At 31.9% G+C, this 24,381-nt stretch overlaps 1 protein-coding gene across 7 annotated transcripts in view; it reads right to left on the bottom strand.

Moving 5' to 3' along the window:
* PIK3CA (phosphatidylinositol-4,5-bisphosphate 3-kinase catalytic subunit alpha) overlaps positions 1-24,381 on the bottom strand; it is a 64,992-nt gene that overhangs the window by 3,832 nt on the left and 36,779 nt on the right. For all 7 annotated transcript variants that reach the window (XM_077161107.1, XM_077161101.1, XM_077161103.1 and 4 more), the window contains 16 exons: positions 22,367-22,794; positions 21,641-21,850; positions 19,984-20,234; positions 18,690-18,935; positions 17,807-17,892; positions 13,685-13,790; positions 13,023-13,175; positions 12,785-12,919; positions 8,845-8,969; positions 7,923-8,004; positions 7,426-7,590; positions 7,121-7,224; positions 6,008-6,179; positions 3,538-3,644; positions 2,752-2,873; positions 1,860-1,938 (listed from right to left, as the gene is read on the bottom strand). In XM_077161107.1, the coding sequence (XP_077017222.1) occupies positions 1,860-1,938; positions 2,752-2,873; positions 3,538-3,644; positions 6,008-6,179; positions 7,121-7,224; positions 7,426-7,590; positions 7,923-8,004; positions 8,845-8,969; positions 12,785-12,919; positions 13,023-13,175; positions 13,685-13,790; positions 17,807-17,892; positions 18,690-18,935; positions 19,984-20,234; positions 21,641-21,850; positions 22,367-22,718 (2,495 nt within the window). In that variant the 5' untranslated portion in view covers positions 22,719-22,794. The remainder of the gene's footprint in view (positions 1-1,859; positions 1,939-2,751; positions 2,874-3,537; positions 3,645-6,007; positions 6,180-7,120; positions 7,225-7,425; positions 7,591-7,922; positions 8,005-8,844; positions 8,970-12,784; positions 12,920-13,022; positions 13,176-13,684; positions 13,791-17,806; positions 17,893-18,689; positions 18,936-19,983; positions 20,235-21,640; positions 21,851-22,366; positions 22,795-24,381) is intronic.

The raw sequence follows: 24,381 nt of genomic DNA, 5'->3' as shown, positions 1-24,381 counted from the left end.
TACCACTGATTTCATCAGAAAAATCTTTAAGTTTGGGAAGCTGTTATGCTCATGACTGCAAAATATTAACATGCTTTGGAAAGCTCATATTTTATACTTGGCAACAAATACTGTCAGCAGTTCTCCTTGAAGATATAGGCTCACATATTCATTTTTTTAAAAAGTCAGCCATATACCTATGTAAGCCAAATAACCAACCATACGTTGTGAGTTATATCAATAAAAATGGCACTCCATTAAAAAAGCAGCTAGTCGAGCTCACAATTCAAACAGTCTCACAAATGCTTGTCCATGATACAGCCTTCATACATTAGCATTTGGCAGAAGTACTTTATGATACTCCCCGTTTTGTTACATGGAATATTAAAAGACATGCAGGTAGGGTGAAGAGATAATGAAATAAAGCACTTAATATTTCAAGTGGAAAATTAAGATTTTCCTTGTTGTCATAAACTAATGTCCATTCTTTTTTACCTTTTCTTTCCTTAAGTTGGTAAGAGTCTATAATTATTTTCATTTTCTCACTTAAAAATGAAAGCATGTAGCCTAGCTTTATGCCTACCATTCTACTATATTAAACTCTTCTTAAACTTTACCATGAATTATCATGTCTAAGGATTTTTTTTTATAGTCCTTTTGCTCTTAACCTCCCAAAGCACCTGACAATATAGGCAATTCTGTTTGCAAATCTTTTGCCTCTTTAGGTTCTATGAATCACTTACTCTGGTACTACCCCTTCTTTGACCGTTTCCTTTATGGAATCTTTTCCTCTATTTGCTCTAGTAAATACAGGAATTTCTTAAGGTTGCACCTGGCTTATTCTCTCTTATTTACTTACTTATTTTTATTAGAGAAGTTGTGGCTTTACAAGACAACCATGAATAAAATTCAGGATTCCTATACACCACCCTACCACCCACACCTTGCGTTTATTGTAGAACAATTGCTATGATTTCTGATAGTACATATTTATAACTGTACTGTTAATTAAAGCCTATGGTTTAACTGAAGGTTCACTGTTTGGGTAGGGTAGTTTCATGGATTTAAAAAAAATTTTTATTCTGTTGCCATATATACTATATTTCCCCTTTAATCATATTCAGATCTAGACTTCTGAATTAACACATTGTGTTAATTGTGGTAACAATGCTGTGCTCTCATCACCACCATCCATTACGTATTTTCTCTTATTTTAAGTTTTTATTTTATTACAATTGAACATACTAGTAGTTTAAACAGTCAAATAGTCCTACAAAACTTATTACAAAAGAACCAAACAGAATTATAGTAAAGCTGTTAAATCTAAGTTTTACCAACTATAAATGAAAAACTACTGGAAGAAATAATGACTAGCAGAAGATGAAGTGTGACAGAAAATTTAATACTGATAACTATGGGAGGTTGGGCAGAAACCAACAGACTGGTAAAAACTTTAAGATTGATCAGTTTCATAAAATTTGCTGGAAAATTTATTCAAGATTAGAATCTGTATAAATTAATAAATTAGAATTAGAAAATTATTATTCTGAAAGAAACTTTCTCATAAACTCAACTTCTGAATTTAAATAGGGGTCTTTTGTGTCTTCTGCTCTGTTCTAACCATGACATTCTAAAGGCAGTTGCAGAGTATTTACAAGTTTATTAGACACAGCTCTTTTTATCTAGCTAGATCTCCCTAGCTATTCTAAACCAAGTAAGAGTTGGACAAAAGTACTATAGGGTAACCAATTATTGTTAATTATTACTGCATACATTTCTTTATAGATATATGCCTCTATAATCAGTAAGGATTTCCTAAAAGTTTACTTTTTCAGTATAAGTTAACTTTCAACATACATGTTGCCTTATTGTTTACTTACCGAAGATCCAGACCTTGATTTTGCCAGATATTTTCCATAATGCGAATAATTTGAAGTGTTAGCATATCTTGCCGTAAATCTGAAATTCAAATTCTATGATCACTACTCAATGCCACAAATGCAAACTAGGGTATCATGTCATCACAATGTTTTCAAATGGAAAATAAACAGTTATACTTTTCAAAATACTCTATTAGAGTATTAGTCATTAGTATTAGTGGGTCTGAGTCATAAACCCCCTTCTAAAATATTGGCAAAAATACATCCATATAACAATGTAGGATAAGGTAACATGTATTTCATAAAAATTAGATTATGTCAGGTACTTGTTCTTCTGAATCCTTAAATCTGAATATGTTTGTATTAAAATACTGGAATTAGAATTCACTGCTGAAATTCATTCCCAAGGGAAACTATCCACGGTCTTTTCCCTGCCATAGCCCATTCTCCAAATAAGTTAGGACCTTCTTTTATATGGTTCCTTAGCAGACCATACTTTTTTTTGTCCTATGATTGTAATTTAAATTTTGTACTTTTTGTTTAATATATCTCTTTCACTTTGTAGACTATAAGCTCCAATAGGGCAGGAATCCTGTTTTGTTTACTGCTATAACCCAAGGGCCTAGCACCTGGAATATTTATAAAATAGCTTATACAAATGACAGAAACTGCTTTCAGGCTTTCGATTCTGAAGCTAGTACTTCTTTTCTCTTCTCTTCATTTCGATAATTACACATACATATTGTAACAGAATAACTGCTTAATTATTATATATTTATCACATATGTACTCCTTAGATGACTTCTAATAGTCTTCATGGTTCATAAATATCATGTGTATAAAAAAGATGGCTAAATGCATGCATCATAAGTTCAATAATACTCTTCCTTACCATCTCCATTTTTAAAGATGATCTCATTGTTCTGAAACAGTAACTCTGACATGATGTCTGGGTTCTCCCAATTCAACCACAGTGGCCTTTTTGCAGAGGACATTATTCGGCACTCTTCAAGCCTTTAAAATAGTTAAAAACTTCACTATGCACCTTAGCTTTGTTGTTCCTTATTCCCCTCAAATAAATTTTAAAATAAATATACAGTATTGTTTTTTGATGGGATATAAAAATTTAAAACTCTCTTCAATTTTCATTTATGAATTAATTTCTAAGGAAGTATAAAGACAAAATAAATATTAAAGCTTTAAAAATGTTCGTATAATAGCATATGAATTTTCACCAAATATAGGGACATATCACTAGTTTTACAGCTTTTACATTCCATTTCTTATCCTATGATATCAGAAATTTTGACCACAGAAAGTTTTTCTTTTTTAACTTTTTTTATTGTATAGTATAACATATATACAAAGCAAAGAAATAAAAAAGCAATAGTTTTCAAAGCACTCTTCCACAAGTGGTTACAGGATAGATCCCAGAGTTTGTCATGGGCTACCACACGATCCTCACAGAAACTTCTAAATGCTATTATTAGATTAGTGTAAAAACTCGGTCTGAATAAATACCATTCTGAGCTTAAGGCAATTTTCCTATTCCATTTTGCAAGGTGGGGAATGGGAGAAAGAAGCATATATAAATGAACATTCTAATTATAATTGACATTTAGACTTTTCTCAAGACTCACTTAAATATTTTAATTAGAATTTCAATGAGGTACCTTACCTGAGATTTCCTAGCTGATGAGCAGGGTTTAGAGGCGATAGGAAGCCTTGAAGAGCATCCATAAAATCTGGTCGTCTCATCTGTTCAACTAGAAACTTCATCTGTACCTGATAAATAAGCACAATCAAGGTTAGAAACTGGCATCATAAAACACAACTAATTGCTAATCTCTTCTATATACCAGAAGCTCTGTACTGTGTGTTTTTTTGAATCTATAACTGGAATGGGTGCATTCAAATTAGAAAGGTGCTACAATACAGAGCAGCATAACTCAGGGAGTGAGGCAGGGTGGTAGCACTGTAGGCATTCCTGTGACAAGAACTCTGCATGCTGACAGAGTGACAGATTATGAATCCATTTTAAACTCAGAAATGTAAAAAATAATTTTTCATGATGATTTTAGTTCTCAAGCAAACTACAGGTTGCAAGTCAGCATTCAGTTTTTGTAAATCAAGCTGTACTGGAATATAGCTGCCCATTCGTTAATGTATTGTCTATGACTGCTTTTGCTCTACATTAACAGAGTTGACTAGTTACAAGACAGCATGGCCTACAAAGTTTAAAATATTTACTATTTGGCCCTTTACAAGAAAGTTTGCTGACCTTTGCTCTAGAGGAAAAATTAAGGAGATATCATGTTATCTTAGTTTAATAACCTTACTTTTAGGCTTTTCAAAAAAACACCACATATATATTCTCTCTTGGTTGGAAAAGATCAAGTGAGGTTAAAAGAAATTAGTGGGGAAAGGACTTGTAAAAACCTTTGTTATTCTGAGTCTCACAGAGTACTTAGGTTCTAGTGAGTAGAAATAAATAAACATTCCTTCTTAGCAATTTAAACCAGAACCACTGTCACGTAATAATTGGCATTCTAAGAAACCTCCAGCTGTGGAAAATACAAAATGTGAGTGGCAAAAGAAAAAGAGAAGTTAAGAGCTAGGGATTCAATAAGTTCATTTCTCATGCTGGAATTTTAGTAACAAAGTTTCTTTTTCTTAATACATGTTAATTACATAAACAGCTAGAAAATCTATCATCATGGACTAGACAGCTCTTGCTAATGAAAAGACATTTCTTTTTCTATCACTGTCAACCCCAATGTTAGCATAGGCTTCCTATACTTCACCATTCATTGTTATGATAAAACAAAAACAAAACCAGTCAAAGTAACTGCTTTTGTTCTTATGCCTGCAAATTTAGTTCCCTGTCAATTCTCATTTATGCCAATGGTGACCTGAGTAATGAACTTCATGTTCCTAATTAATCTATTGTGACATTACCAATTTGTGATATGAAAACTCCAACTTAGAAGAAAAGTCTATATTAACAAATATAAGTGATATCTTTTTTTTCTTAGCTCAGTTATAATATAAACATAATAAAGTTTCTTTCAAGGCAGTCTAGTCCCCTCTTGTCCATTAATTCTAGTATCATTACAAGTATTTTCAAATAAAAACCTTTATTTGAATTTAAATATGCCAATAAAACCAACTCAGTTACACACTGTATGACATTGAGATTACATTTAGGTTAATACAGTAATTTTCTTAAAAATTTTTTTTTTCAAGCAATATTAATGACAGTGATGGAAAAATTCATTCAGTACTGTTAATTTAATGTTTGCTTGCATTTGGGGACTCCACTCACTAGTAAACTGGACTTACGCTCCCCCCCCAATTTCGCTAGAGGTGAGAAAAAAACATCAAATAGTAAGACTGGGCAAATTAAACTGCTTATACTGATAATGCTTACTTCATATACTCTATCCAACTGAAACCTCACTTTTTACTGTAGGATGTGGTAGAATGGATTGAATGAAGGACAGGGAGTAGGAAAAGTTCATGAAAAACTATTTACATCTATTTCATATTCCTCAGTTATCTTAGCTAGCCTATAGATGAACAGTGTGTAATATATTCACTATGTGATTATGAATACATTTTAAACTCAGAAATGTAAAAAATAATTTATTTTCATAATTATTACTAAGAGATAATAAGTAACATAGGATAAGGAAAGAATCATTTAAAAAAACTATGGCTAGGTGCATGGGTGGTTCAGTAGTAGAATACTCGTCTTCCATGTGGGAGACCTGGGTTCAGTTCCCAGACCATGCACCCAAAAACAAAAAACAAAAAAACAAACAAGAAAAAAACTATGGCTATAAAAGGAAAGGAAAGAACTGTCCATATTCTTGGGCCTGCCATAGGTATTTCACATATTTTATGTTATTTAATTCTTACAATAACCCTATGAAAAAAGTATTATTCTCATTTTACAAGTGAGAAAAATGAATCTCAAGAACCTAAATAATGTGCTAACATTACACAGCTTAGAGATGGTGGAATTTGATTTCAAATCCCAATCTGCTTGATTCCAAGGACCACGATCTACATACACACAGGGCTCCCAAACAACCCTGTCCGACTGCAGCGAAAAAAATTTCAAAAACAAACTAGAAGTCACATACCTTTTGTGTTTCATCTTTCTTCTCTTGTTTGAGAATGTCGGTTAAGTTGATGAGCTTTTCCATAGCTTCCACTTGCCTGTTCAGATGCTTCAAATACATTCCACATGCCCGACAATACGATTCCAAAAGCAGGCCAAATCTCTGACTAACTGTTTTGTTGTGCATTTCAGATCTAAAACAATATATGAGATTAAAAATATATATATGTATATGTATATGTAAATGGTCTTAATGAGTATACAGATAATCTTTTTTTAAGAGACAAAATTTATTTTCTAAATCCAGTGTTAAAATCATATTAACAATAAAATAACTTGAAACAACATTTAGAAGCAAAACAATTAAGAGTTTCAGGTAGTTCCTAGAAATGTAAATTTAATATACAACTAGTTTTTCTGTTTATTTCAACTACCTTTCATTCACAAATCTCGAAGCATATAAACATGAAAAAAGGAAATTTGGCACAAAAATTATATTGAAGAGGGACGGCGTAAAGAGCTCAGTGAGTACAATTTGTCTCTTCTGGCTCAACTGACTTTTCTATACTGCCTCTAAATTTATTTAAAACCCAGTTTCTAGCTTCCAATTTTTTTTTGACACTTCCAAAATCATAGCAGCTATATTTAACTTCAAAGAGGTTTATGACCTTGAATTTTGAGTATTAGATTTATCAGTTTATAAAATATTCTAATTGTTAGTTTGTTTTCTAGTAAGAGACTTGAAATTTTATTCTCTTTATATTCCAAAGTAATATCCCCAAATCCGAATTAAGATTTTTTTAAATTTTGGGATATTTTAACTCATATACACAGTGAAATCTGCAACATTAATGTGGACATACTAAATTTTACTTTGCTTAAAATAGAAATCAAAATCTTTAAAAATATTTCAGCTTTCATTCACGTATAAAATTAAATTTTCAAATTTTCTGGCTTATTTAATTTCAAAGAGAAAAGTTGAGAAGTTCATCACTAGCACAATATACTTTCAGTATGGAAAACTCTTCCAGATAAAGAAGAATAAAAAATACATAAGTAATACATATTTATATATCTACAAGAAAAGCAAATAATAAACAACTACAGAATTTAATGGGAAAACAATTTGACTTACTTTAAATGCCAAAAGAAAAAGTGCCCAATCCTTTGGTTAGTTAGTGCTTTCTTGAGTAAAAACCTCACAAGCAGATTATCCAAATATTGTTCATATTTTAGGACCTAAGCAATTAAAATAAACATAAAAACTCCACATGAGTCAGAGGCAGTTTCTGCATGACTACAGTTTAAGAAAGTAAGTAAATACTACTGGTTATAAAACTGATTTTTTTCCCCTAAAGAATAAAACCAGTTCACTCAGTGGTTTCTGAAAGCAGCATTGGTTTAGAATAAAACTTTATTTTCTATATTACATTATTTTACCTGTACTAGCTGAATTAGGTACTGAGAAAGTTTGTCATCTGTTAAATATTTTTCCAAGCATCGAACAGCAAAACCTCGAACCATAGGATCTGGGTAATTACAGTCCAGAAGCTCCATAGCTTGTTCAGGTTTGATTGGAGGCCAATCTTTTACCAAGCAGTACATCTGTGTATGAGAAACAAAATACACCAAGTTTAAAAAGCAAAGATAGTACCAAATGAATCTTATAAAACACTGCATTAACTTTTTATTTTAAAGTTTATTTAGATGAAAAACATGTTTATGAATACAATGCCAAAATTTTTCAATTCTAAATAATTTTATCTATGGAAACAGTGAGAATAGTATTTTTTCTACATTATATTACCATTATTAATTCATTTAAAACACAGTCTATTTCATCTCTTATGTTCATGAAGACTTTCTGAGAGAAAACAATATAAGTGAGATATAAATTCTGTACAACAGTTATTCCATAATCTCAAGCACACATTTACCTGGGCTACTTCATCTTTAGAATTCCATTTAACGGACAGAAGCAATTTGGGAAGAATTTCGGGAATAGTTACACAATAGTGCCTGTGTGGGAAAGACAAACAAGCTAAAAAGCATTCTTGCATGTTATTTAATCAGCCTAGTTGTCTAACTCTTCAATTATGCAAGCTTTAAGATGTTCCAAACACTTGTAAAACTTCTTACTGTTACTAGCTTTCTTTAAATTTCAAAAGAAACCAGTTTTTAACATTAGAGTGATAAACACATGTACACATACTTAAACTCAGTGTAATGGCAAGGAAGACAAAAGGAAAATTCAAACATGCGCTTAGAAAAAAATTTAGATGCTACTGATAGTTCAGAAAAATGATGAATATACTTTATAATACTCGTTATGTCCCTGGACAAAATTCATGTTTTTAACTTACTTTCTACAGAAATGTAATGCAACTGCTGTAAGTATACCGGTGTACACTTACCACATAGTAGGCTAAGTGTCACATAAGTGAAAATAAGGTATTGCCTTATTACTTTGAGGAAGTATAAGAAAAACAGAAGGAACTTCTGAAAATTATAATATCTAGACTGACTAAATCATAATTAAATTGATCTAAAACTATATGGTATTCTAGTTGGATCTTGAATTTTATTTAAAAAAAAAGCAAATCCTAAAAAAGTCTTATCAGGGATTTAGAATGAAAAACAAAAGTCTTCAATGTGTAGTGTAAGTATGCAGCAAGCTATTCTAGAAATATTGATCTATATCCATAGTTTAAAATAGGATAATGTTTATAATTTTAAAATCATGTTTTATTTACTCAAGTAGGTCTGGTAGAAATATGACAAAATTAGAAACATGGCAAAGTCAGTACTTTCTTCTATAACAGGAGAAAGAAACAAGAGGATCTCCATCTTAACACTTGCCTGTGGCTCCATAGAAAATCCTTCTCTTGTTCAGTGATTTCAGATAGAGGATCTCTTGTACAAATTGCTCGGAGTTGTTCTTTGTCATTTTCTCTTAATTCATTGTCTCTAGCTAGTCTGTTACTCTGTAAAATAAAGTAATATCTGATATATTTCTTTGCCATATTCCCCCCCAGATTTATGTGTGATCTATAAAAAAGCAAATTAATTTTCAATAAACTTTGCATTGCTCATTAACTGTTGTGAAACAGTTTATTCTCATTGCAGGACTACATCTTTAGGCATAGGGAAGAACTAAATTATGACAACATTTGTGGACCAAATCCAACAACGATGATCTTAGTTAATATTATCAACACCGACAGGGAGAACAGTAACCGCCAAGGTTAGTCAGGGAGAAGACCAAATTGGGATACTAGCAGAAAAGTAGTGAACAAGCTACTACTTTCTCTTCCCGAAAAGATCCTTTCCTATTATCCTATTATATATATATATATCCAGATTATAACTAATCTGCTATTGTTTCTGAAATGAGAATAAGAAACAACAAAATAATAAAATAAAAAAGCAAACTCTTTCACATTTATTGCCTAAATACATCCTTATAATTGCTGCAATGCTTTCAAATTTAAAAAGTAAAAATAAATGAGGAAAAAAAAGGGGAAGAAACACCTGGTTAAAAGACCATACACTGACTATTAGAAAAGTAAACAAAAAACACCATAATTTTTTATATAATTTGCATTAATGTATTAATCACCTTAAAAATAGATACTAGTTATGAATGCATGTTAATGTGGAATGCAAGATAAATACACAACCCTTATTTCTAATGGCTAAAAATGAACTCAGACTGCCACATCTGCTACTAGCTTTTTTTGTTTTTGTTTTTTGGGTGCCTGGTCTGGGAATCCAACCCAGGTCTCCTGCATGGAAGGTGAGCATTCTACCACTGAACCATCTGTGTACCCAACTACTTGATTTTATACATTGTTAATCTATCTAAGTGTTTGAAGATATATTACTGGTTCATATTCATTTAATAAATACTCATAAAACAGTACTGTATACCTTGTGTTGTCACAAAACAATAAAAGACCCTACACTAACAAAACCTCCATTCAGGTGGGAAAGAAAATAACTAAAATAATAGTTAATATAAGTACTCTGGGTGACAGTAAATGACTGAAGGGCTACTTCAGATGGGAAGTTTGGAAATGGCCTCTGATGACATTCTATTTAATTCATAGTCCGAATAACCAGAAGGAAATGGTCATCCATACTGAGATCAGAGGAAAGAATATTACAGAATTCTGGAAACAGAGCAAGGCCCAGGGAGAGAACAAGTTTAGCCTGAAAGGAGCAGGCAGAAGGCCCATGAGATGGAAGCCCAGCAGGCCAAGGAGAAGAGTGACAGGAGGTTGTGTTCATGGTGCATACAATTTGTAAGTCACGGTAAAAAGCACTGATTTTTAGTGAAAGCTATTTAAAAGATGAATACCATGATTTGATATGTTTTAAAAAGATTACCCTGGCTGCTCTGTCAAAGGAAGAAGACTAGGTAGGAGGCTACTCAATAGTTCAGGTAAGACCATGAATACTTGACCATTAGTTTACCAGCAAAAGTAGTCACTACCACTCAGAAGATTAGTTAGGAGGCTACTCAATAGTTCAGGCAAGAGATAATGAATACTTGACCATTAGTTTACGAGCAAAAGTAGTCACTACCACTCAGTGGACTCTTAATTCTTTTATGTTATTTTTATTCATTTATATTTTTAATATAAAATAATTCACAGAATAAAGCAATGGTAAAAAACAACTTAGCTATTTTAGTAAGAATTTAAACATAATAAAACCAAATTTTTATTCCATAGTTTCCTTATGTATAATGTCATGTATCTAAAATGGGCATCATCCTTTGAATGTAACTGTTTGCTCATCAACTGTCATACATGATCTTGGATCACATCATCTTGCAAATATCAATTCCAGATTTCAAATATATTATCTAAGAGGTCCTAGTTTATTACTATTTCTGGTTTTCCTTCTTGTACTCACATTCTTAAAATGTAATACTTTTGAAAACTCTGATGGCTCCATAATGTTGTTGAAGTAAGGAAGGCCATCCTCTTTGCTCTATAACTGCAGAACACTCCCATTTTTAATCTTATAAACACCAATCAGAATGAACAATCCAAAGAATTTTAAATTCTCCATATCATCTTTTTCCTTCCAGTCACCTTTGTATACATCCCTGCCTTCAGACTTTGTCCACTTAGAAAGTGTATCAAGTAAACTTTAGTGCACAAACATAAAAGAATACCATAAAAGATCAGGTGGTCCAAGTTTTTGGTCATAAAATTTTATGCGAAATCCTTCTTGTTGAATGGCTAACTGGATGTGAATACGACATTTCATTTCTGTCATTGGAAATCTATTATTCACTCATAAAATCTTGAGTTTAAGGAAATTCATCTAGGATATTGTCATCTGATGTTCCTCTAATACGATCAGTTTCATCACCATTATTAGGGTCTAGAACAGTGGTGTTCAACTGATTTTGTCGCCCACCTCCTTCCCTGCAACCTAGGAATTCTGGTAATATTTGGAGACATTTTTGGTTGTCACAACTTGGGGGGCTGGCGCTACTGGCATCTGGTGGGTAGAAATCAGAGATACTGCTAAGCATCCTATAAAATGCACAGCTTAGTCCCTATAACAGAATTATTTGGCCCAAAATGTCAATAGTCCTGAGGCTGAGAAACTCTTTATAATGCTTTTGCTGATTTTTTATATTCATATTCTGATTTGTCCAATAACTGTGAAACAAGTTCCTCCATCAATTTTCTTTTCTTTGTCATTATGGGTTGAAAATGAAACTTTCTGAATTCTCAGCAGTGTGCAATGAAAGCCTGAGTAAACAAAAACTACGATGAAAGCCTGAGTAAACAAAAACTACAAAGACGAGGTGTCAGGGCTTCTTTAATGTCTCTGGAAAGATGATGCATTACATTGGGTAAAACAGTAAGAAAATTGAAGGATAATGATTTACTTCACTATTGTATCATTTTTCTAAGCTAGTCCAACCTTCTATATTTTCTTATTATTTTAGTGCTTTTTTTTTTTAGCCACATTAGTATAGCTGGAAATAACTAATGAGTGATGATGCCTATCACAGTGCTTTACACACAGTAGATGTGATGGTTTGAAGCTGTTATGTACCCCAGAAAAGATCATGTTTTTAAAGCTAATCCATTTCCATGGGTGTAAACCTATAGTAGGGGGGATTTTTAATTAGGTTATTTCAGTTGATGCATGCCCCAGGTGGTCCTTAATTCTCTCATTGGAGTCCTTTATAAGAAGATTAAACAGAGAAAAGATGCAAAAGCTGACAGAGACAAAGACACAGAAGGTGAGAAAGAGCCACAGCTGGAGAAACCAGAAGCTGAAAGCAGTGAAACCCAGGAGAGAAGGGAGAGACCAGCAGAAGTGCCATGAGCCTGGTCATGTGACAGAGATGCTGAGGATTGCCAGCAGCCTGTCTATAGAGCCCTGGAATCATTTTGATGATGCAATGATTTGGACATTTTCATGGCCTCAGAACTGTAAGTTTTTAAGTTAGTAAACATCATTGTAGAAGCCAACCCATTTCTGATATATTACATTTTGGCAACCTTTAGTAAACTAAAACAGTTGACATTCAATAAATATGTGTTACATGAATGAAAGTTAGGACTATGAGTAAACTAAGGAGAGGCCCAGCTACAGTAAACAATAAAACATATAGAGAATTTTATTATATTGTAATACTGTCTGAGAGCCTATAGTATTTATGTTCATGTAACTAAAATACATGAAACCTTTCCTATATAAGGAATATGTACCCAAATTCACTGATTATAACAGACACTTAAGAAAACTCAGTAATTTCCCTTACCAGTCCTGCATGGGAATAATTAAATCCTGTTTCTCGGGATACGGACCAATTGGCATGTTCTTCAATCACTGACATATCTGGAAATTTTACCACACTGCTGAACCAGTCAAATTCCAACTCTAAGCATGGAGTTTCCTAAGAGATGGAAGAAAAGTTATTATATATATTGTGCTTGACTGACATTAAAAAAAACCCTCTAATTTACAATATAAAGTAAATTTTGAAATATACAGCTTACTTTATTTGGATTTGACCCAGTAACACCAATAGGGTTCAGCAAATCTTCTAATCCATGAGGTACAGGCCAAAGATTCAAAGCCATTTTTCCAGACACCAGAGTATCTGTGTAATCGAAGAGGTTTATATTTCCCCAGGCCAGTGGACAGTGTTCCTTAAAAAACAAACAAAAAATACTCACTCTCAGGATTAAACATAATCATTTCAAAACACTTCTCCCTCACAGAAAGAAGTATTTAACAACCATCTCTATTGTAAATGAATATTAAATCTACAAAAAGCTGCATTCATTTTTCAATGTATAAGCATTTTCCTATTACATACTGGAAATTACATGTATTTTCTTTAATTATAAATAAGAAATATGAACCAAAGACGACAAATATTTGCATGTAGACATTTAACAGATATTTATGTGCAGTCAGTCACTTTGCATGTTAAAAATTTGTATCAATATCAACTTAAAACTTTCTCATCATAAGCAAACTCCTGAAGCTCTCCTAGGTATTTTTCTAGGATACATTTATTTAAAATTTTAAAATATTTTATTAATAAATACTTTTTAAGAAAAAATAATTTCCATTTTATGAGAAAAAAAGGAATCAGCACTATAATTAAGAGTTGTTAGAGGTAAATATAATTGCTCCTATGGAAATTACTTACCTCTTTAGCACCCTTTCGGCCTTTAACAGAACAAATGGAAAGGCAAAGTCGAGCAGCACGAGGAAGATCAGGAATGTATATATCATAATTTAGCCATTCATTCCACCTGTGTAAAATTTTTAAGAAAAACAAAAAGTTTATCAACACAAGGTTTTATCCAGAGTATATAAACTCCTACAAATCAAGAAAAAGATAAACCAGAAGAAAAATACGCAAGAGACTGACTAGAACAAGCACTTCATAAGATCATATCCAAATGGCCATAAACATGACAAAAGAATCAATATAATTTGTCACTCACAAAAGGCAAATTAAAATCTCCTGGAGTTATCGCTATACACGAGAAAGGCTAAAACTATAAAGACTTATGACACCAAGGAGTAGTAAGGATGCATATCAACAGGAAATCTCATATAGTGCTAAAGGCGGTGGAATTTGTTACAAACAATTTGGAAAGCATAATTACTAAAACTGAACATATGCATATCCTGTGACTCAACTCTAGCCCTAGGTATAAAAACCACAGAAATGTGTGAATTTTTACACAGAATGTTCATAGCAGAAATATCATAATATCCCCAACTACAAACAAACCAAAGTCCAACAATAAAATAAATTGTGGTATATTCACATAATGGAATAGCATACAGCAATGAAAATGAACTATAGTTACAACACGGACAAAATATGGTAAATATAATACTGAATGAAAGAAGACAGACATAAAAGTATTCCTACTGCTTAAACCCATTTATATAAATTTCCAAAATAGGCAAAACTAGCCTATATTAGAAATCAGGCCAATGGCTACCTTTGAGGAGGTGAGAAGGCTAGTGGATTGGGAAGGGATAGGAGAAAGGGCTTTTGGAGTGCTGTAAGTGTTCTATTTCTTTATCAGTATAGTGGCTAAATGACTTTCTGCTCTGTGTTAACTCCCTGAACTGTAAACTTATGATGTACATACCCTTTTATGCAATAATTCAGAATAATTTAGCTTACAGAAAAGGCAAATAGAAAAGGGGAACTAAATAATATAAAATGAGATTTTCTATTATGATTACAATTATATTTCATTACTTTTTTACTTGTTTAGTTTTATTCAGAAGAATTCATTTGTCTAAATGTCAATATGTAAATAAAATTAAAAATATGTAAGGAGAAAATATTTATATATTAGAATAACTATTACACAAGAGGTTATAAAAATGACATTCAACATAAGGAAAGAATAAAAAGTTATGACAAAAAATCATTCAAATTTTTACAATAAATTAGAAGTCAGACTGACTGGAGTAGTCCTGTTTCCTCTATTTCACTAAATGTGTGACTATATCTTCATCTGTGAAATGGAATGAATCATATCATCTACTCTCATAAAGTTGCTGGGAGGATTAAATGAGATGATGTAAATGAAGTAATTAGAAGAATAACTGGCCCATATAAGCTCAGTGTTAGCTGTTAACTTTGAAAAATTTCCTAAGGGCTTCTTCATTATTCTTTGGCTATAAGTAGAATAAGACTTAACTGATATAAAACAATATTAAAATCTTATTTTTTTCCTAGTCAGTCTAAGTATATATAAGGTATAAAACTCTACTGGTAAAATAAACCCTATTTATTCTAGTATTTTGGTCTCTTATGGATAAAGATTTAAAAAATAAACATATGGTCCATTTACACACAGAAGACTTACATTTAAAATGGGGGAATTAAGCAAGAATTCTAAAGGTAAAAAGAAACAAATAAATGCTATTAGAGGAATACAGGAAAAACTAAAACTGGGATTTGATAAGCCCAAAGGAATTCAAGGAAACTAAAGATCCATCTACTTAAATATACTTAAGACTTTTACTACTTATAGATCTTTAGAACTGCTCATGATCAGTAGAAAATATTCTACATTTTCTAAGTGAACTATTTCCTATGAATCTAGTTGTTCAGTACTATGCTAACAAAATAAAGCATTATTCTTTCTTCTAAAGTACATCCATTCCACCATACACATAATAACATAAATGTAACCATACATATAAACAACAAAAGATATAAGTTATTTTTAGATGATGGTTATACATATAGTTCAATTGATTCTGATTTTGGGAGATAACTGGTAACATTTATGAAGAAATAATAAAATATCTAATTTATCTAGCATATGTGGAATACAAATTTGGAACAAACAGAATTTTTTAAATCTACTTTTCTATTTTTGTCAAAGCTTCATATTCATTTATCTCTGAATTTTATTTTGTCTGTGCAGAAAAGTTTTTAAAAAAATTTACTTAAAACCTCATATTACCACCTGTCATGGTTAGGGACATGTGTCAACTTGGCCAAGTTGTGGTACCTGTTTATCTGATTGGGCAAGTGCTGGCCTACATTTCATAGGACTAGGTCATGATCACATCAGCTGCATCCACAGCTGATTCCATTTGTAATCAGCCAAAGGGGAGTGTCTTCTACAATTAGTGATGCTAAATCTAATCACCGGAAGCCTTTTAAGGAGGACTCAGAGGAGACAGGTTCCATTCCTGCTTCAACTGGTGAGCCTCTCCTGTGGAGTTCATCCAGACCATCCATTGGAGTCGTCGGCTTCAACAGCCTGCCCTGTGGATTTTGGACTCTGCGTTCCTGCGGTCACGTGAGACACTTTTATAAATTTTATATTTGCAAGTGTTCCCTGTTGATTCTGTTTCTCTAGATAACCCTAACTAATACACACCATAAGGATTTTACTTCTGGACTTAAGTAGAGAATTATTAAAAAAAAAAAAGATAATCAAATATAAGTCCTTACTACATAGTTTAATTTACTGAACTGTCAACATTTCAATCTCATTTTTAAATAAATATATCTAAACTATATAAAGCTTATTTACTTTTGATACTTGAAACTATGATAAATCTATCCAATATTATTTTTATTTATTTATTTTTGGGGGGTGCATGGTCTGGAAATTGAACCTGGGTCTCCCACATGGAAGGCGAGCATTCTACCACTGAACCACCTGTGCACCCTATCCAATATTATTTTGAAGTGTTTGGGGCTAGATAAACTTCTTGGATTGTAAGTTCATAGTTTCCACCAAATTTGAAAAATTTGGGGCTATTATTTTCTCAAATACTGTTTTTCTCTTCCCTCTCACAAGTACTTCTTAAACTTTTGACAGTCATGAAGCTTGAGTGAGAAATGAACTTTTGTTGTTTTAACAAAAATTTTAAAGGATTTGGGACTGTTTGTTGCCACAAAAGAACATCTAGCATGTACTCTCTGACCTACACTGGCTCACGCCAGGGAGGAATGACTCCCTTCCTCCTGGCAAAGCAGCTACCACCTTTCTGAGCTTCACCTAAGCTCCAGAAGGGTGACCATTGCTAGCAACTTAATTCAGAGGCCAGAACTTTTTCTTGACTCTCCTAGACTCAGTTTAAATCCAGTATGAAATTTATTTCCAGAGGATTCACTAGTTAGTTCTACTACTTTTCTGTAAAGTTAATCTTTAATCTTCAATAGCAATAATCTTAATATTTAAGATTATTACTTATTAATATTACTGCTATTATATTCATGAGGTCGACTCATAGTCCCAAATGATTTTATAGAAGAGGCAAAGAAATGGCAGAATAGCAAGTTGTTGGATTATACTACCTATTATTTCTTCATTATATCTAGACAGTGATAATTTAAAATGTTCCCATTAAATTTACCCTCCACAAAGAAATTGATTTGTCCCCAAAGACCCTTTGTTTGAATGTCATAAAAACCTGTTCATTGGAGGGGTTTGAAGGAAACAGCCTCAAAGTAGTTGGGTATTGGAGTTAGCCAACTCCTACTCTAGGGTTATGGATTTAAGGCAGGGGATAAGCACTACAAAATTATAACACTATTCGGTTCTCTCCTTGATTCAGTGGGAAGAAAGAATAAAAGAACCCCTTCCTGTATAATTTTAGAGTGATCCTGTGACTGACATTCATTTGAAAGAAGTCCTTATGCTTTATATGTAAATGTCTGATAATTAATATGATTTTTATAAATCTAATGCTTTAAATACACTATTTTAACTGATTACAATGCTAAACACTGATATAACCCTCAGAAATACAAATCCACAGACTTCCTTACCTGGGGTTGGAACAAGGTACTCTCTGAGTATTCACATTGTCACATAAGGGTTCTCCTCCATGGTAGATACCTGTGCGAACATAGATCTAACAACAACAACAAAAAGTTATGTATATACAAATACACACATACTAGACAGAACGAAATATTAAATGTCAAAACAATGTAACTGATATGAATGAGACCAATTAAAATTTTTTGCTCATAGTTCTTCTGTTCTACTTTTCATCACATATGTAAGAAATTATCATTAACTTAAGATTCTTCACCAAAATTTGATACTGCCTTCATCCATTAATAACCACGGACACAACACACTGCAAAAATTAATACAGGACCACAATTCCTCATCTGAAAGTCTTTAAGCTTGATTTGTTTTGTAACTCAGTTTTCCATATTTTAGAACAATAAATTTGTATATACATTAAGATTACTTAATACCCTTAGCAGCTGGAGCAGCACCCCATAAAGACATTAATATTTCTGTAACAAAACACATGAATATTCACACAAAGTGGAATAAATAAAGACCATCAAAAGCTTCACTTCAGGCCAGGTCAGGATTTCCTGCCAAATGAATTCTATAAAACTTTTGGTTTTAAGAAATTAGAATGAGAGATACTAGAATTATTAGAATGTTGGAATTATTGTATTAGAACTAAAGATATCAGAGTTATGGATAAAGGACTAAGAGATATGTAATCGCTGAGGTGAATGGAAAATAAAACAAAATTATCTATTTTTATTTTCTGAGATTTGGGTGTTTTTCTAGCTATCTGAAAACATTATGCTGAAGGTCAATAGGTTTATTATATAGTTCAATTAAAAAAGGTTTACACAAAATAATTTTTGATGCAGTATAAGCATCAGCATTTGACTTTACCTTGTCAATGTCTCGAATATTTACATTCACATAAGTGGCACAAAGAATTTTTATTCTGAGTGGACTATTTATAACCCAAAGGGATTTTGTAGATGTTTCTCCATTCATATATGGTGTAGCTGTGGAGATGCGTCTGGAATAAGATGGCATTGTAAAACAGTCCATTGGCAGCTGAGAGTAGAGGCTTTCTTTAGCCATCAACATCAAATTGGGCATCCTTCCAAGCATTATACAGCTTCTTATATACTAAAAGAGATTAAACAGGGAGGTGAAAAGACATTTCCTATAAGGTTTTTTCATTTAAAAGCAACATATACGAGTATCATGAGAGAATTTATAAATTAATCTGCAAAGGTGATAAAACAAACCTTACAGCCCACATTTCTTAACAGTTGCTGTATTTATAACATTTAAAATATCAAAAATTGAGAGTTAGGTTATAGCACAGGATCAGCCAAGCACCTCTGATTATAAATTATATAAGGAGGAAAATAATTGTGAAAACACTGTACTTGTTAAAGAAAGCAATTTCATTTAGTCAGCGTATGTAATTCAGTCTATTATGTTCAATCCAGGTTGTTGCCTACATGCTTCTTCTGTCTAAACATTTCTTGAGAAATACTTGCTTTGTTAAAAAAAAAAATACAAAGAGAGGAGACAGAAAAAACCATGGTTATATATTTTTTTAATATTAAACTGCAATGGCCTGAATTTTGTAATGTAGTTAGGAGAGATATTTTAATATAAATGTTACTGGATATGAATTATAATTGCTTATTTTCTTACTCATAACTTCCATTAGACTGTAAACCTGTGAAGGTCAAGGTGTCTTGCTTGATATTATAAATCAGTACCTGACATAATGCTTGATACATACACACTTGGTTCTTACAGGTATTTATTTAATGAATAGAAACAGATAGTAGGGAAGTGTTATTAGTACATCATAATTAACAACAGATTAATCTAAAACCTAATTTAGATTAGGTTAAATTAGACATTTTGAAATGTCTAATTTAATTACATTCTAGTGTTGCGCTTTGGGACAGGATAAACATTATAAAATATTCCTTATTTTCAATTTAGTATAATTGTCAACATTTTTAAATTAAATAGTTACTGTTGAATTAATTAGTTTTTCAAATTAGTTACCATATGAAAAGTAATTTGCTAATGTTATTTACTAATATTAATTATTTAATTTTCAGAAGGTATGTTCTAAAAATACAGATACTGTTCCTAATATGATTACCTTTTAAATTTAAAATTAATATTCTTGAAACATGTTACTTACCTTATACTGACTCAGAGGATATTTTTCTAGGAAGTATTCATCACATCCACACACTTTTAAAATATATTTGCCCTGATATTCTAAAACACAGAGTTTTAGTTGTTCAGATGATAGCAACATACTTCGAGTTTTTTTCCTGATTGCTTCAGCAATCACCTGTTCTGGAACATAGTCATGGTTGATTTTCAGAGTATACTTCTGCTTATCATTATTTGGAGAAACTATCACCCAAATCACTACTATTATTTGCCCTATAAGAGAAAAACATTATTAGTAGCAATTACATATATATTTCATTTTTTTAAGAGCCAAATTTCAAAAAGTATGTACTACCATTACTCTAACCTAGTAGAAATGATTTATAATCAACTTAATTAAATACCAATAAAAATCATGTAGAAACAGAAAATCTTCAAATCTTACAGGGCTGCCAGACTGGTCAAATCTCACATTTTATGTCAAGCACGTAAGCTCCTGAGACCAAGCCAATTTCCATTCTACACTGCATGGCACACTTTCATGGGTACAGTCCCTGTGAAGACTGACTCATGATGGTATCAAAGGCTCAACAATGTCTAAAGTGAAAGGGTTTTTGGTAACTATGGGAAGTAAAGAAAGAATCTAATGGAGACTTAAAAAAAGACACTGAATAAGAATGATAAAAAAGATAAGAAGGAGGGAGAGAAGACAAGGAAGAGAAAGGAAACTGATTTTCTAACTTTTTTTCCTTGAAGATAATTAAGCCAGAGGGTAAGCACAGAGATAGATGGTGAAAATGGAAAGATAACTATGCTAGAATGGTCTGGAAGTTTGTGGTACAATTCTTTCAACTCCTATACGTTGGGAAAAAATGTAAAGAGCATTCCATTTAATTTTTTTAAAAGTATGCTAGAAAGGTCAGAAAAAAAAAAGACTATCAAAGGAAAATCCTATGTCACTTTCACGTTAAACTACTGACTATGAGTGAAACAGTAATAGAATGTCTTAACTTACTCTACTAACAGAATTTTATATTTAATAGCATTTGAGAGTTAACCTATTCTATAGCTTCAAATTGAAACCTTTGCTTTGCTATCTTGAAAATAATATTTATCTAATCTAATGATATTTTCATTTCCAAAACAATACATTTTATTTATTTTCATATTTACCTAATTCTAGAAATTGTTTGATATATTACACCTCAAAGTCAACCTATATATTATTACTCATTATGATCAGACTTAATTACTGTACTCAACATTAAGAAAGTTATTTATTTTTCTTCATATATATTATCACAGGAATGTTTAAAGTTTTCTCCAGATATAAACATTTTTATTTATATTTCTTTTTATTTGTAAAAAGAGAATCAGCTCTAATTCTCTTGATATCTTAAAAAAAGTAAATTTCAAACTTAAAAAGTTCTTAAATTTTCTTCTGAGATAAACAATTTACCAATTGATCAGCACCATATGCACATAATCCATTCAAATAATATTTATTGTATGCAAATAATTGTATACCTGATGCTCAACTGTATCTTGTGAGCATAAGCAGTCCCTGCCTTCAAGGAGCTTATCATCTAGCTGGGAAAAAATACCATACAAGATAATAGGCATAAGATATAAATATTTCACTGCAGTAACCAATTACAGTAGATTGGCAATATTCTTACCTTTATCTAATTTACTGTATATGTGCTTTGGCAGTTCTGGTGAAGATTCTACATTTGGAGGATAGACATACATTGCTCTACTATGAGGTGAATTAAGATCCCTAAGATCCACAGCTTCTTTACAAACATTTAGAATATTTCTTCGGAAGTCCTGTACTTCTGGATCTTTAACCATATCGAATTCACACACTGGCATGCCAATAGCAAAACCTTAATAAATTATATAAATAATATTAAATATTAAACACACAAATGAACATGTTTCTTACAAACAGGAAATTTGTGAATTTGGCAGGTCATAATAAAATAATTTCTCTGGGTCAAAAATTTTTTTGATGAATACATAGTAAAAGTCGAAAAGGACCCTAATATTTTTAGTATATAAAACATAGTATGTTCTGAAACTGCCATCGACATTATCCATATAGTTTATTTTTAAAGGATAAACAAAATTAGAATATAACAAATCAAAGTCATTACTACTAATGGTATTTCTTAAAGAAAACCTTATAGAATAATACAAACGTGTTAAAAATAATTCCTTAGCCCACTAGTTAAAAATACTTTAGGTTTATGATGATTTTTATTTAGAAAGCTATTTTTGTTGTTGTTGTTTACAAAAGTACTGGTTCAGACAGAAATACTTCAGTAATGAGTCTTCAGTTAAGCTTCATAGTTATTTGCATAGAACAGGAGAACAATGCCATTTTGAAAATAATATCATACCAATTTCTCGATTGAGGATCTTTTCTTCACGGTTGCCTACTGGTTCAATTACTTTTAGAAAAGGTTGGAAAAGCCGAAGGTCACAAAGTCGTCTTGTTTCATCAAAAAATTCTTCCCTTTCTGCTTCTTGGGTAACACTTACGAAAATGTAAGAAGATTCATCTTGAAGAAGTTGATGCAGAGGGTATTTTCTTGCTTCTTTAAATAGTTCATGCTTTATAGTAATTAATGTAGCCTCACGGAGGCATTCTAAAGTCACTATCATTCCATTGGGTAGTAAACATTCTACTAAGATTCTTGGGGGCATCAAGTGGATACCCCACAGTTCACCTGATGATGGTCTTGGAGGCATTGTTCTGATTGTTTACAAATTTTACATACAAAACTACTTTAAGGGATTAGATGTGTGGTTGTCCCAAAGCAGAAACCTAAACCAAAGAAGGAAAACAATTATTAAAAGAGAAACAATTATGACATTGCCAACTATAAAAATTCATTTTCTGTAGTCTGAATCGATTAAGTAAATAATAATAGTTCATATTGAATATTTTGACTAAGACTATTGCTCCAAATTAGAATGTAAAGAATTAATTTTGAAGCAGAAATTATAAAACCATTTGTAGTTCATTAAATTAATAAAGTTATTCAATTAAAAAAATTACATCTGAATGGACTTTCTAAGTCAGGTCTTACCAATTCAGATCTGAGGCTATGGGAAAATGAAAAGCAAGTTGTAATTCAAACCAATCTTCCTGTCACATATCACCCTTTATCATTCTTTTCTATTTTATGAAACAACAGAACTTGGACTGGAAAGGATCTTTGAGATCACTGGGTCCTTACTGTTATTTTAAAGATAAATAGACAGCCTAGAAGTCAAATCCTTTTCCTCTTCTCCCAATCTCCCCACACAATCTATAGCAATGAGAAATTACACGGCTTAGTTTCTCTCTCTTTTTTTAAATCAATCTTTGTAATTTTTTTGGGTATTGATTCTGGTATTGCTGATTCTGTTCTTAAATGATTTAGGTATATATTTACAATAATATAAAGCATCATCAGTGTGTTTTCTTTGAAGTATGATGATAAATTTATACTTTCTTATATAGCCCACTCCTAATATTTCTGACTGAAACTAATCGATCTACATATAAATGAGATCCATGACTCTTTTCAGTATAATGTTCCAACCATATTAACCACTTGTAATATTTTAAAAGCTACATTAAGCACTATTTTGGTTTGAAGGCCTATTTTTTTTAAGACTTCAATAATCTCAGGGGTTCTTTTAGAAGACACTGTCAAGACACACAAGATACAACTTTATTTCTTGCTGTTTATGTTTATATACTTTTTTTTATTTAGTAGTCTTCTTTTGGAAGACATTGTCAAGACCCACAAGATACAATTCTATTTCTCACTGTTTATGTTTATATACTTTTTAAATTTAGTAATCTAAACTGTAAGGGTTCAAGTAAAGACAAAGAAAGAAAATAAAAAGAATTGAAAGCTAAGCTAGAGAAATCAATCAAAAAGGCCCAGATAACCTACTATTAGCAATTACTTTATTAGAAACTGTGGACAATAGCCATAAATCATACTTTGCCTATTCACCAAAAATCAATTATAGACTGTGGTCCTCAGGACTATGTTAGGTGTTGGAAATACAATGAAGAATAAGGCAGATGTGGTTCCTGCCCTCACAAGATTTAAAGTCATGAGTGTGAAAAGTGTGTGTATGGTGTATGTATGAGGGCGGATGGGTGGGTGGGATAATTACATCCACAATTATAAAGCAGGAAAAAAAATGCTACTAAGGGTAAGGACCAGCTGCTATCAAGGCACACAGGATGGATGCAAAACTCGGTGGAGGTTGGGGTGAGAAAGTCCCACATGAGGAGGTAACAACTACTAACTGAGTCCTTTAAAGAGAAGCAGAAAGTGAACAAATAAAAGAAGTGAGGCATATGATGCATCTAACCAAGAAACCTGTTATCCCTGACTCTTCTGTCTCT

This window comes from Tamandua tetradactyla, chromosome 5, assembly GCF_023851605.1.
Source record: "Tamandua tetradactyla isolate mTamTet1 chromosome 5, mTamTet1.pri, whole genome shotgun sequence".
NCBI lineage: Eukaryota > Metazoa > Chordata > Mammalia > Pilosa > Myrmecophagidae > Tamandua > Tamandua tetradactyla.
The sequence above is the reverse complement of the archived record's forward strand: the minus strand, read 5'-3'. Positions and strand labels throughout refer to the sequence as shown.